The sequence below is a fragment of the Diabrotica undecimpunctata genome, unplaced genomic scaffold, assembly GCF_040954645.1.
Source record: "Diabrotica undecimpunctata isolate CICGRU unplaced genomic scaffold, icDiaUnde3 ctg00002918.1, whole genome shotgun sequence".
NCBI lineage: Eukaryota > Metazoa > Arthropoda > Insecta > Coleoptera > Chrysomelidae > Diabrotica > Diabrotica undecimpunctata.
Window position 1 is genome coordinate 1 of NW_027314120.1, and position 14,576 is coordinate 14,576.

The following is a 14,576-nucleotide window of genomic DNA, read 5'->3' on the forward strand; positions in this document are numbered from 1 at the left end:
CGCGCTATCTCAGAGTCTGAGTGTTATTGCTACGTAGCTGCATTATGCGTGATAATGATTTGAGAACGCATTTAGTACATTCTAAAAATTACTTCTCCGAATCTCTAAAAATCCCTACGCGCTATCTCAGAGTTTTAGACACGTCAACTGTTTCTGTACAACTCCAAACATTTTTTGATGAAATTGATTCAACCTACATTAAAAATAAATAGCTTCCATCCATCCAATGGTACTACGGCAAAAATCGGGCCTTGGCCTCCTTCAACAAGCATTTCGATTTACCGCTGTTCTTTTCCACGAACGCAGTTTTGTTCATGGGCAGTTTCTGGCATCCTCATCGACTTTGTCTTCCCATCTCTTTTTAGGTCTTCCAACAGGTCTTTTTCCCTGCATTCTTGCATTTAGTAATTTTCTGGGGATTCTATTCTCATGCATGCGGACCACGTGCCCTGCCCACCGTAATCTCTGCAGTTTAGTGTATTGTGCTAGAGTTGGTTCGCTATATTGCTCGTATATTTCTCTATTATACCTAATTCGCCAGTTGTTGTTTTCACTTATTGGGCCCAGTATCCTATGTAATATTTTTCTTTCAAACACATCTAATGCATTGGCAGATTTCTGTGTCACCACCCATATTTCACAACCATAACTTACTATGGACCTGATTATTGTTTTATAGACCCGGAGTTTTGTTTTCCAGTGTACGTTTCGCGATTTGAATATGTGGCCCATCGCGAAATAGGCTTTAAATGTCTGCATAAGCCTTCTATTTATTTCCGATTTTTCTTCATTGCTTGCGACCAGATCCATTCCTAGGTATGAGAATCTATTCACATGTTCTATATCGTCAATAAAGTGTTGTTGCGCCGGTCTATTTGATCTGGTTTATATGAGTTTTGTTTCATTTGTAATTATTGCTAGCCCTACTGCTTCTGCACTCTGTTTCAACTCAACGTATGTTACGCGCTATCTCAGAGTTTCTGCTCATTATGATTATATCATCTGCGTATGCTGCTAATTGGGTAGATTTGTTTGTAAGTATGTTATTTCCGCTCACCGTCAACCGTCGAATTACATATTCAAGAACAAGATTAAAGAGCGTTGGGGCCAGTCCGTCGCCTTGTTTCAGTCCTTGCGTTATCGTAAACGCATCAGTGATCTGTCCCTGAATAAATACCTGTGCTTCTGTTTCTGTCATTGTCATTTGCACTAGTCGTAATTTTGATGGTATGCCAAATTCTTCCAATTAGGTAGAATTGTTCTATCTATTGAATCATAGGCTTGTTTAAAATCTACAAAGAGATTGTAAACGTCCATGTCATATTCCCATGCTTTGGCTAGTATTTGTTTAACTGTAAATAGTTGGTCAATGGTAGATCTATTTTGCCTAAACCCTGCTTGATATTCTCCAATGATTTTTTCCATGAGAGGTTGGAGTCTTCGATTAATGATGTTTGGAAGTATTTTGTATCGCGAACAAAGTAAAGAGATGCCTATATAATTCTGACACAACAGTTTGTCTCCTTTTTTATGAATAGGGCAGATGATACTTTTCTTCCATTGTTGGGGGATTTCTTCTTTTATAAAAATAAATAGCTTAATGACGATAAAGTAGAGTACTACAAGCTCCAGTCGCTTGAAATTTTTTCCACTACGTATCCCCACTTTCTTCTGCCCATGGCAGTCGTCCTACAAACACTTTCTCTTTGTAGATCATATTTACACGACCCCTTAACGTTTTTTTCGTAATCACCAAATTCTTCGTCTTCTCTAATCTCTCAGCAACATATTTTTCTTATCTTTCATATAACATTATTGTCGTTATTCTCAACCGCCGGAATCTTTTTCCGGTGTAAACCAAATAAACCTGGTTTGAACCAAAAAACCTGTTTTTTTTTTGGAAAAAACCTTGATTTTGCCAATCCTGCTTTGGTGTTCGTTCATCGTCTCCACTTGTTTTCTCCCACTTTAACTCCTCCAAAGACCTTTTTCAGAACACCAAGATATGTTAAATAAATAAAAACCAGTGGTAAGTCTAAAATATTTATTAAAATCTAAACGTTATTATCTGGCACAGATAAATCACAAAACCAAGATTCTTTGGTGTGCATAAATATTATTTTAACGTTAGGTCCAATATTCATGTAACATATTATTATTCTACTTTAAGGAATACAAAAAGCTAAATATTTTAAACGTAACTTTATAACTATATCATAACACAGCGAGAAAAATAAACTATATGTGTCTATGTGAGGCAGTTTAACATTGATAACTACTAAAAATGGTGATTTTATTATATATGAGCTCTAGAATAATGAGGACAATCGGGAATATACATCCAAATAAATGAAACATTTTTCGTCGTAGTTGAGACTATTATTTTTAAAAATTATATAAAATCAAGTTCTACATCAACTAAATAACCTACCGTTCGCTATCTACCATAATTATAACAAAAAGAGAAATATAAAATTAAGAGAATAGTTTTCACATAATTTTACCCTGGAGGAAGATTATCACGTATCAAAATCATTGTAAAAAAAAATGAAGTAACTAAAGCGTAGTTTCTTACAGATCAGTACATATTACAGGCTAATTATTAGCCCAACTATTATAGTTAGAAGATCTTAACATTTGAGGACATCGCAATCTTCATCCAATGTTCAGACAATTTATTTAGTTAATTTTGTTATATATAGTCTACATGAAACAATAAAATCATTAGAATTTTTTGGTCCTTTGAGCCGGATAGAAGTCTTAATGACAATATTCTGTTTTGTTATATTAAGGAACATTATAGTATACATATATAAAAAACGTAAGATTTTCAAATTTACAGTTTTTTGTAACAAACAGCATGATAAAAGCACAATTAGTAAATACAACAATACATTTAAGAAACTGAGGAGAATTCTTACAAATTAAATTCTTGTTAGTGCATTTATTAAAAATTAATTTTAATCAAACAAACCAGCAATGTCAGTGTTTTATTAATAATATATTATAGCCAATATAACCTACAGATATGTCCATTGTGCACAGATTATGTGCTTTCAGTTGAGAATGGGTTGTGAATATCATATAATACAGTCTACAGTAAAAAAAATACAAAAACGGTAACAAAATTTGAAATTTGTGTTTTTAAAACAAAAAGTTCCTTTGCATTGATTTACTTTTGTCTCACACAAATTTAATCAAGTAGGTGTAGAATTTTAAGAATCGCTGGAATATATCGTATTAAATGCATGTTGGATTAAAATATAAACATTAAAAAATAGATCTATGAACATAATAATATAAGGAAATACAAATATACTATTCTAGATATTAAGGTTGCCATATGGTGCTTACATATCAAAATGGATGGAAAAGGATTACAATGTGGGTATTGAGTGGTCCATCAAATCCTTCAGTAGTGAACCCTTCATTCTGAAAAATAATAATGGTAAAAATAAGTAAACTTGAAATTGACAGAAAATGTATTTTATATTTTTTGTAACATGTCAAAAAAATACAAAATATGTAATGTAAAACGTTACAATCTGAGCTTTATAAGTTATAAACTGTTGTAGGTTATATTGTAGTTAAGGATTAATTTAGGTTGTAGTTGTAGGTTATATTACGATTAAGTTATTGAGTAATAAGCACAAATCCCAATTGCAGAACCTAACCGGTAACATGAGTGATACAATAAGGAGTCCCCTTCTATTCAGCATCATCTTGGATGAAATAATAAGAAAGGTAAGTAAAATGAAACAATATAAAATGATAGAAAAATTGAAATCTGAAAATAGATACGACAAATATGAAAAAAAAATTTGACAGTATCAAAGATGTCTGAGATGCAAATTTAACAGATGAAACCTGTTAGATATTAAAGGAAACAATAAATGAATCGTTTTGTTGTCATTTTTAAATGTTTTCATATTTATAAACTTAATAAACAATATTGGTTACTATTTAATACATCTTGCAACAAAAGTACTAGTTTAATGCCATTAGCTTTTCACCTGCGGCTAAGTACGATCCTGTTATCTGTCAGATTCGTCAATAATTACATGAAATAATTCTCGAAACATCCAATATATTATTGACGTCATAATTAATGACGCACTGAAAGAAGGTTCTAAGAACAACCATAGAAAAAACCGGCATATTTATGTTTCATTGACCTTAAGAAGGTATCTTATAGGGTCAAACTCACTTATTGTACACAACAGAGATACCTCTAGGAATAATCAAAACGATCGAAAATATCTACCAGAACAACACCATAAAAATAAAAGTAGAAAAACTAACTGACTCAATTGAAGGTGGCAATGGGACAAGACAGGGAGATTCGCTGAGTCCTATGTTGTTCAATAAAAAAAAATAAGAACTAAAAAAGGATACCAAATGGTAGAAAAACAACTTAAATAATCTGCTATGCAGAGGACGCAATACTAATCCCTCAAAGGGAACATGACTTACAACATATACTGCACCAATTTAATACAACTGACAAAAAATTCAACATGTTAATTTGCCCAAGAAAGACAAAATGCGTGGTTATAACAGCAAATCTACTAAGATGTTCATTAGAGCTGGGGAGACAGAGAATAGAGCAAGTGAGTTGAAATATTTAGGCATCACACTATCTAGCTACGGAAAGCTCCAAACAGAAAAGGAGGATCAAGTGAGTAAAGCAAACGGAGCCGCAGGTTGCCTGAATGAAACAATATGGAGAAATAATATCGAAAAAGAAATGAAAGGCAGAATTCATCAGACCAATAATGACATACGCAGCAGAAACATGACTTAACACAGAGAGGACAAAAACAATGCTAGAAAGAGCATAAATGAAAACCCTTAGAAAAATCGACGGTAAGACACTCTGGGACAGAGCTAGAAGTACAGATCATGCAAAGAGGAGAACATCAAGGACTGGATAAGAAATAAAAGAGTAGAATGGAACAATCATATAAGCTGAATGACAACAAATAGATGAGACGGTTCCCAATAGGAAGACGATCAGTGGGAAGACCACGAAAAAGATGCAACGACAAATTACTGAAGGCACATTGAAAAACAGACAGCCATGTCTACAAAAAAAAGAAGAAGGAGAAGAGGAAAAACGAATGGAGAAAGGAACAAGGTTGAGATAAATCACTAATTTAACATCGCAGCCTAAATCGTTCCTTAAATTAGGGGAACGATGACAGCGCTATCTCAGAGTCAGGTATATGAAGCTAAAGCAGACACTTTGCGTCATAACAAGGAGGAAGAAAATGGCCTAAGCGTAGATGGGGCAGGTGTATGAATATAAAGCGGGTAATTTGCCTAAAATCAATGAGGAGAAAGAGGAGTCTTTTTATTACAAAAAGTCTGTTTGATACAAAATTCACTATTTTAACTAAAAATGTGATTTATGTATATACAATTTAGTGATTAATTTAAAAATAAATAAATAAAAAAACTGTAAAAGTCCGTTTCTAATGTAAAAAACTAGAAGACAAGAAAATCTTATTTGAAGAAATCTAAAGAGGTTCTGAAACTATCTGATGAAGACACTGAAGAAATCTAGTGAGACACTTTCTTTTGAGTTATTTGATAATTTTCAAAAAGTGTTTGCCGCCTGCGATCCGGTGTCTCGCAGTCATACAAGATATGGTTGACTGTTGCAGGTTCTCTCCTACAGAATTTGTAGCCTTGGTCTCCATGAAAATACTCATTGTATGCAGGAGTTCCTTGACAGGCGCATGTCCATTAAGGGAGCCTGTTATGAATCTGAGTTTATTTTTGCTTGTTTTATAAACGTATATTATTTAAATATACGTTTTGCCATATGGTGGACCATAGATACTTTCCCAGTGCGAATTATGTTCTGTCGGGTAGGCTTTTTACGGTCGCGGATGGTGTTCGTATGGTCTGCTTTTGTAGCTGATTCTCTTCTGACAAGTCCTCAGCTCTTCATTGCTATGTATTCCCCGATAACTTGCACCCATACATAACATCGAGGAGAGCTGAGAAAAACTCAAAAATAACAAAATTAAAGCAGCAACGAGTGAGGAAAGAAACGAACACTAACATATCAAAAAAGAAAACCCCATGGTTTAGAGAGACTAAAGACAAAATTGTAAAATTTGAAAACAAATTGTAAAATAATTAGCATAATTCAAGGAAAATTAACAAGTATGGAGTTCACTGTTTCCTGTTTTTATGAGCTGTATGGTTTTAAAGTCTATCAGTAGAGTGCTAACCTGGCTGTAGACCCCCTCCTCGTTTATCCGGGCTTGGGGCCTTGGTAACGCAAAGGCTACTGGAAACGGCAGAAATGAGAGTACTGAAAAGAATTACAGGAAAAACGCTGAGAGTTCGAAATAGAAGTCAAGATATTAAAAGAAAATGTAACGTAAAGTGTATAAATGAATGGACACAAAATAGAAAAAAAGAATGGAATAACCGCATAAGCAGAATGGAGGAGACCCGTGTCGTCAAAATACCAAGAGATAAGTCACCAATCGACAGAAGAAGTATCGGACGACCGCGCAAAAGATGGGAGTGACAACCTTCCATAGAGGTATTAATCCGCCAATGAACAAGCAGAACTGCTTATAACGAGGAAGAAGAAGAAGAAGAATAAGATTTGACTTTCAAATAAAAAATTAATGTTTTTGTAATCCATACCTACAAACTGCTGCATCCTCACAGGCGAGACCACAGCCATTTTGGAAGCCTTAATTTTCTTCAAAATGCGTAGTGAGAATAAATGTGTCATCATCACTGACTCATTAAATGCTCTATTAGGTGTAAAACAAATATACCCTACAAATCCAATATAACGGGCTATAAAAAATGAGATAAATATAATTCAATCAACTCGAAAAGAAGTAGCATTTATCTGGGTACCGTCGCATGTAGGAATAGCTGGAAATGAGAAAGTGGACAACCTAGTAAACACAAGTCGAATAAACTCACAATACACAACCAAATCAAGAAATTTCCCATACTCCGATCTCAAAAACCTAATTAAAGACCACTGTATGAACATATGGCAAGACTACTGGAAAGATTCAGGAACCAAACTATATGAGATTTATCCCCTTGTGAAGACCATCTTGAATAATCCATCCAATAGAAGGGACCAAGTAATAACTAACCGACTAAGAATTGGACACACTGCACTGACCCATAAATTCTTAATCAACAAAGAATCTTCTCCAACTTGCAGAAACTGTTCTGTCCCATTGACGGTGAAGCATATTCTGATTGACTGCCAGTACCACGAAAAAACAAGAAGAAAATATGGAATCTCAGATGACATCAAAACCACTTTAACCATAAACACTGACCATGTAATAAATTATTTAAAAGATTTACGTTTATATACATCTATTTAATGTAAATAAAATGAACTCTTGTGTACGTTACTCCACTAATAACAATGCGTGGTTGATGTGGATTATATGTTTTTTCTAAATAAAAAAAAATGTTTTGATAAAATTTATTGTTAATATTATTTAGAACTATAATACGTAAATATTAAGTTACCTATCATTTGCAAGTTCCCTATCAATTACAAAAATAACGTCCTATAGGTTGATGTGTCTGAGTTATTTTAAATGTTTATAAGCTTAAAATCACAGTACTTTTTGAAACATATTTTTCAATATTTAAAAATAATTTTTTTATCGTTAAATGATTTAATTTGATAAAATATCCCTTTCTATTATATTCAATCTGGTGCTTTTAAAATTCATGTAGACCTATTTTATTAGTTTACGCATAATAACGTTGTAGATAAAATTTTTCTGGAATAAAAAATTTCAATTTTGCAATAGCTGCTAAGTGAAACTTCTTGAATTTTTTATAGCAGAATCCATGTAGTATTGTTCCTACTAAAACGCGAAATTAAAGTTTTTTGTGCGGTTTTAGAAAAGTTAATAATAATTTTCAAAAAATCGACTATTAAAGCAATTTTTGCAATAATTAAGCAAAAAAATAACAAAAATCCATAAAACAAACTGTCCTACCATAGAGGCTACCTATGAAAAGAAGAGATCAAGTTATCATCTCCAGACTACGATTAGGACACACCAAGATCACACTTGATTTCCTACTACAGAAGTGATACAGAAGTGTGATTAGTGATCTCTCAGTACATCACTTATTAGTGAAGTGTCCGTTGTACGCATTTAAAAGACAATATGAACAGTTACCTACAACAATAAAAGACATTCTAAGCGAACATAGTGACCACAATCGTACCATACTTTTTTGGTTTCCTCAGGACTAATCAACAAAATCTAATTGTATTCTTTGTTTATAATTGTAATACAGGGAAAACGAAGTATTGGAAGAAAACGCATCTCCTGGCTCAACAATCTGAAAAAGTTGTATAATTGCGGTTCCGTCGACTTGTTCAGAGCTGCAATCTCAAAAGTGAAAATAGCTGTGATGATTACCAACCCCCTTAGAGGAGACAGTACCTAAAGAAGAAGATTCTTTGTTTGTTTTTATATTTATGTTACCTGTAAAATCCACCATTACTAATAACCCTTGTGGTTGAAGCAGTTTCAAATAAAAAAAAAATTTAAAAAATACCTTTACAAACTCTCATTTTAAAGAATTTTCTATGATATTTTCTTTATTTTAGATTTTTTTCCTAAACATTTAAAACATATTTCAGTTTAAAAAAAAATAATACTTACGACTTAATCATATGTTCGTACAAGAAACTCGGAATAACGGTGATAGTAACTACGGTCCCAGCTTTCTGAATGATGTTAGTAATTTCCTTGTCTTTCAGTCCTACAACATTCTGTCCATCAACTTCTAGCAGCTGATGTTCGATCAGAACACCGTTCCTAGCAGCCGAAGAATCCTTAACAATTGTGATAATTTTACCATTCTTGTATTGGAATCCTATACAACCTACGCTGTCTTTGTGTAAAGTGATAGTTCTTTCGAAGGGCCTGTCTCGAACAACGACTTTGATACCGTTAACGGGGCTCTTCTTGAACATAGCGTGTACCTAAAAAAGTAATATTGATTAACTAAAACAGAACACACAATAATCTTTTGTCAATAAATCATTGTAGTAATTTGTTCCCACCGTTCAAATCCAACAACAAAGTACTTTTGTAATAGGTATGACATGGTGACACCATCGATGTTATAAAAGAACCTTGTTCTGGATCTTCCTCTACTTCTCTGACCAATAAGCTTATCAAGGAGCCTTTTTCTATGGGTCATTTTGATCCATCTGCATTACATTCCCTATTCACCTCAGATGTCCTATCTTACGATATGTTTTACGATATCTGGTTCCTGGTATATTCTATAAAGTTCGAAGTTGTATCGTCTTCTCCACGCTCCATTGTCATTCACTGCTCCATAGAGTCGCCTTAGTACTTTTCTTTCGAAACATCCTAACATGTTTCCATTACTTTTTGTTAGATTCCAGGTGTCTGAACCATATGTTAGGACTGGGCGTATTATTGTTTTGTATAGAGTTTTATTTTTGTATTTCTCGATATAATTGTAGATTTAAGAAGGAGATTGAGCAAAGAATAGCGTCTGTTGGCCGTGCAAATTCTACGGTTTATCTCTGCGGTAATATTATTTTCAGTGTTAAGGAGCGCTCCCAGGTATACAAATTCGTTCACTGCTTCGATGACGTCGTTTTCTATAAAAAGTGGTCGTAGGATTTGTGATTGCGTGCTTATTTTCATGTACTTCATTTTGTTGTTGTTTTATGTTGTTGTTATTAAACCCATTTTTGTAGCTGATCCTTTTAATGTTACATACGCCTCACGTACAGCGTTTTCCGTTCTCCCAACAATGTTGATATCATCATAAGCATAGGCAAGGATTTGCACTGATTTATTATATATTGAACCAATGATTTGTGACATACGTATTACTTTTTCCAGAGCCAGACTGAACAGTATACAGGAGAGAGGATTTCCCTGGCGCAGCCCGTTATTTGTTTTGAAAGGTTCAGACAGTTCCCCCTGAATTCTTACTCTACACTTAATTTTTATAAGAATTAGTTTTGTTAAATTTACCAACTGATTTGGCATTCCTAGATCTTCCATTGTCTATTCGTTCTAAATATGGTGTCATACGGTGCCATAGTACTGTGGACAATATTTTATACGCTGCATTTAGAATCGTAATTCCTCTGTGGTTAGAGCATTCAAAGATATCTCCTTTTTTGTGTATGGTGCAAAGTATTCCAATCATTGGAGAGGGAATTCTGTGTCCATATTTCTTTTATGAGCTGCTGTAGTTCCATTATGGTATCGTGGATGGGAAACGAGTTGTCCGTGTGGAATTGTCTGCCTCCAATCGGACGCGTCCGTAGGTGGTTGATAGGGGAACGTCCTAACCAGTCTTAGGACCGGCGGGTAGGTGGGAAATAAAAATACCAACCGCGAACCAAAACATACTAAGATATGGCAACCCTAACAGAAGAGTCGCTGGCCCTCCAAGTTTAGGGGTTGGGCTAGGGGCTGAAAACCTCTTCCTGTAAAAAATCATATGTTACGGAGCCTCAGGACTAAATTTTATTATTTTAAACAAAAAATTACTAACGAAAAATTCTTCATGATTGATGTGTTCACATGTATTCCCAGTGAGTCTTGATAACACGTGCAAATAGCCACTTACATATTAAAGAAGTTTAAAAATCTGTGTTTTACATTTATAATGATTAAAGATTTTGTGCCTGAGCAGCCAACAGAACCTATTTCAGCCTCTTCACAAAATATTGCCAAGTATAAGGGAGGACTGTTTTCAGTGGCCCATTCAATGTACATACACTCCGCGTCATAGAAAACGGGCCACCCCAAGTATTTAAAATATTTTCGAAATTATTATTTATTGTTACAAAATTAAGCATTTATTTTTTTGTATATTGAATTAATATTATTTTATTTTTAATGTGTCTTGGGTTATTTAAGTTAAATGGGTTGTTGCGAAAGCAACCCGACCATGTAACTGGATTAAGGATATTCATAGAACCTATAAAACAAAACAATTTTGAAAAAAAGTTGTTTACACTTGATCAATTTTCGAGGAAGCGATTGTTTTGAGAAATGTATGATATTGTAAAGGGTTCTAATGAGTTTTAAACTCATCTCAGTATTACAGTAGCCGACTTAGTGTGAAGTAGTCTTGAGTTAATAACGATGGAGAATTTTCAAAAATCGGTTGAAATTGTTACGTTACTGGGAAGTGGATTAAGTCAAAGACAAGTTGCAAGACAATTGAATGTTAGTCGTTCGACTGCACAAAGGACCCAGCAACGATTTATTGTGACAGGATCTCACCAACGACGACCTGGTACAAGTCCAAAAAGGAAAACAACCGCTAGGGAAGATCGCGTCGTCATTCTTGCTGCATTACGGAATCAGACCCAAACCGCTAGAATACTTCAAGGCCATTTACAGCAAGCTCAAGGACCAGCAATCAGCCTTTCTACTATTCGGCGAAGATAAGGGAACAAGGTTTGACAGCTTGTAGTCCAGCAACAGGGCCCTTACTTTCCCCAGCTCACAAACGACGAAGACTCGATTTTGCCTGTGAGCACATCAATTCGACAGCAGACGATTGGAGAAAAGTATTGTTTACGGATGAGTGTAGAATGTCTATTTATGGTAAAGATGGACGCACTAAGGTGTACAGACGGGATGGAGAACGTTTCGCTGGTTGCACTTGGCACCACGGGTTGCTTTTGGTGGTAGTTCAGTAATGTTTTGGGCAGGGATTTCTTTTGATGTGCATACAGATCTCGTCGTGATCGAGAGAGGTGCGTTAACAGCAGTAAGGTACATAACGGAAATCTTACAACATCACGTGATGCCCTATGCTGGATTTATTGGCAACGAATTCCTGCTAATGCAGGATAATGCGAGACCACACACGGCAAGGATAGTAACAGAGTACCTTGACGAGGTTGGTATTCCAAAAATAGACTGGCCTGCTCAAAGCCCCGATTTCAATCCTATTGAGCATATATGGAGCCTGCTAAAAAGTCGCGTTAGGCGTCGCATACCTGCTCCAACAACACCTGTAGAGCTTCAGATGGCACTCATTGATGAATGGGCCACTTTTCCCCAAAGAGATATCCAAAACGTTATAAATTCCATGCCAAATCGAATGAGGAGTGTCATCCAGAATCGAGGTGGCATACCCATTACTGAAAATGGATACCAGCTTTTTTTTTTTAAATAAACAGTTCATTGTTGTTTTAAAAACTGTAAGTTGATTTTTTCAATAAATTTCCTATTTTTCTTAAATTTTTTATTTTCGATTGATGTTTTACGATAATGATGAAATTTTATATTAAACGAGTTATTGATTCAATATACAAAAAAATAAATGCTTAATTTTGTAGCAATAACTAATAATTTCGAAAATATTTTAAATATTTGGGGTGGCCCGTTTTCTATGACGCGGAGTGTATATTATTGTTGTAATGCCGTTCACTGATTATTCTAACAAAAATGTTCCTCTTATACATATTTTATAAAGTCGCATAATCCAAAGTAAAATTTGAAAATGATACTAGTCGCGTTTAGTCAAGATTTAACTGGTTTGTCGTGAGTCAGGTTTCCATCCATCCAGTAGTACTACAGCCCAAGTCGTGTCTGGGCCTCTTTCAGTAAGTTTTTTCAGATCTCGAATTACCGCTGTTCTTTTATATTAACGTGGTTTTGACACTCATTTCTCGTCTATGGACGACTATCAGACTATACATTGTTATAAAGACAAAATAGACTACGTCGGGTCAGGAGGTAATAACAAATTGGTAGACGGAGTAATGGTGTGGGCCCGAAATAGTGTGGGCGCAAAATGGTGTGGGCGAGAATGGTGTGGGCGCAAAATGGTGTGGGCGCAAAATGGTGGGGGCGCAAAATGGTGTGGGCGTGTGCGTGTGTGTGCGCGTGTGTGTGTGTTTCAAATTTTTGATTTGCTGTTTTAATTTGCTGACAAAAATGAAAAAAAATTGGTATGATGAAACAGATACTTTGAGCGAATAAAATTACAAAAAACTGTCCTTAAAATGGTGTGTGCGTGTGTGTGTGTGCGTGTGTGTGTGTGAGTGTGTGCGTGTGTGTGTGTGCGTGTGTGTGTGTGTGCGTGTGTGTGTATGTGTGTGTGTTTCAAATTTTTGATTTGCTGTTTTAATTTGTTGACAAAAATGAAAAAAAAAAATTGGTATGATGGAACAGATACTTTGAGCGAATAAAATTCCAAAAAACTGTTCCCATGCAGGCCAAAAAGTTATGATTAAAAAAGATATAGGTGCTTTTGAAAAAACAATTTCTAAACATGATGGAATAATATTTCTCATTCCATCATGTTTCTAAACATGATGGAATAAGCTGAGTAGATAACTCTGTGGTAACAATTGCGTCAACATGTGGAACTCAACCTACTTCTGCAGTCCGACGTTTTTCCATACAGTTGAAAAAAATATTCAAATACCACGTTCTTGCATACCTTGCTACCGATAGAGCGGATGTGGATGTTGCCAAGAATAGCCATACGTGGAAAAAAATGTTATTGGTCTATTTTTACATGGCTAATAGGTGTTTTTTAATATTTAAACATACTCTATATTACTTCCTTTTATCTTGTGTTACCATATGGTCACGGTTTGTAACTACCAAACCAAAAAAGCTAATCAGTTATGTTAAGCCAATGTAACTATTTAGTACTTTCTAACATCGGTTTCAACATAATTTTTGAAAATCAGAAAAAAAATGGATATTTGGGCTAAAAATTGGTTCAACATGTTTTACAATATAAACAGTTATTGCAAGAATGACCTTGTACAAAAAATACTTAATTAATCTATAGGTTTAAGGCCTTTAGTAAACTATCTAACAAATAAAACCATTCATTGACTTATCCCATGGTAAGATAAAGGAATATCCACAGTATCCACAGAAAATCGCTGATGTCCAAAATAACTCTTACCTTTTCCATCGTATATCCAGCGACGTTTTCATCGTTAATTTGCAAGATTTGATCTCCAAATCGCAATCCTGCCATGGCAGCTGGCGAGTTCTCGACGACGACGCTGACGAATACACCTTTGTTGATGGCTTTGACGCGAACTCCCACTTTGCCATCTTTATCTTTGCAGAGTATCAATTGACGAACTCCGTGAGTGACCTGAGCTCTTTGAAGGCCGACTGATTGTCCAGAAATGGGAGCTATTAGACCAGTAGATGTAGTTTGGGGAACGTTCTGAAAAGAAATTCAATAAATAAAAATATTCTATTTTATAAACAAAACATTATTAATATTTAAACCATAAAAGAAAGTAAACTCATCATATGTTTCTTGTTACTTATGCTTATCGATAAGAAATTCACTCTAGTAGCATTGTTCTGTTTCGTTTCTACTAGGGGTTGTCGTTTTAAAATTAATAATGATATATCTCTAACACGCGAGTTCTAAACCACCTCAGGTAAATAGAAGTAATCAAGTTGATAATGAACATTTTAGCATAAATAAACTGATAAGAGAACAACGTCGGGCTGTAAGAAACTAAAAATGCACATGTAACTAATCAT

General features: G+C 34.7%; 1 protein-coding gene across 1 annotated transcript; it reads right to left on the bottom strand.

Annotated features, from left to right (window-relative positions):
• Positions 1-2,030: 2,030 nt before the first annotated feature.
• Positions 2,031-14,247, bottom strand: LOC140432127 (syntenin-1-like; the record flags this gene model as incomplete). The annotated part of the gene is made up of 3 exons (XM_072519966.1): positions 2,031-3,432; positions 8,694-9,016; positions 13,975-14,247. Coding segments are annotated over 3 exons (651 nt in total), but the record flags the coding sequence as incomplete, so codon positions are not given.
• Between the last annotated feature and the right edge of the window lie 329 nt (positions 14,248-14,576).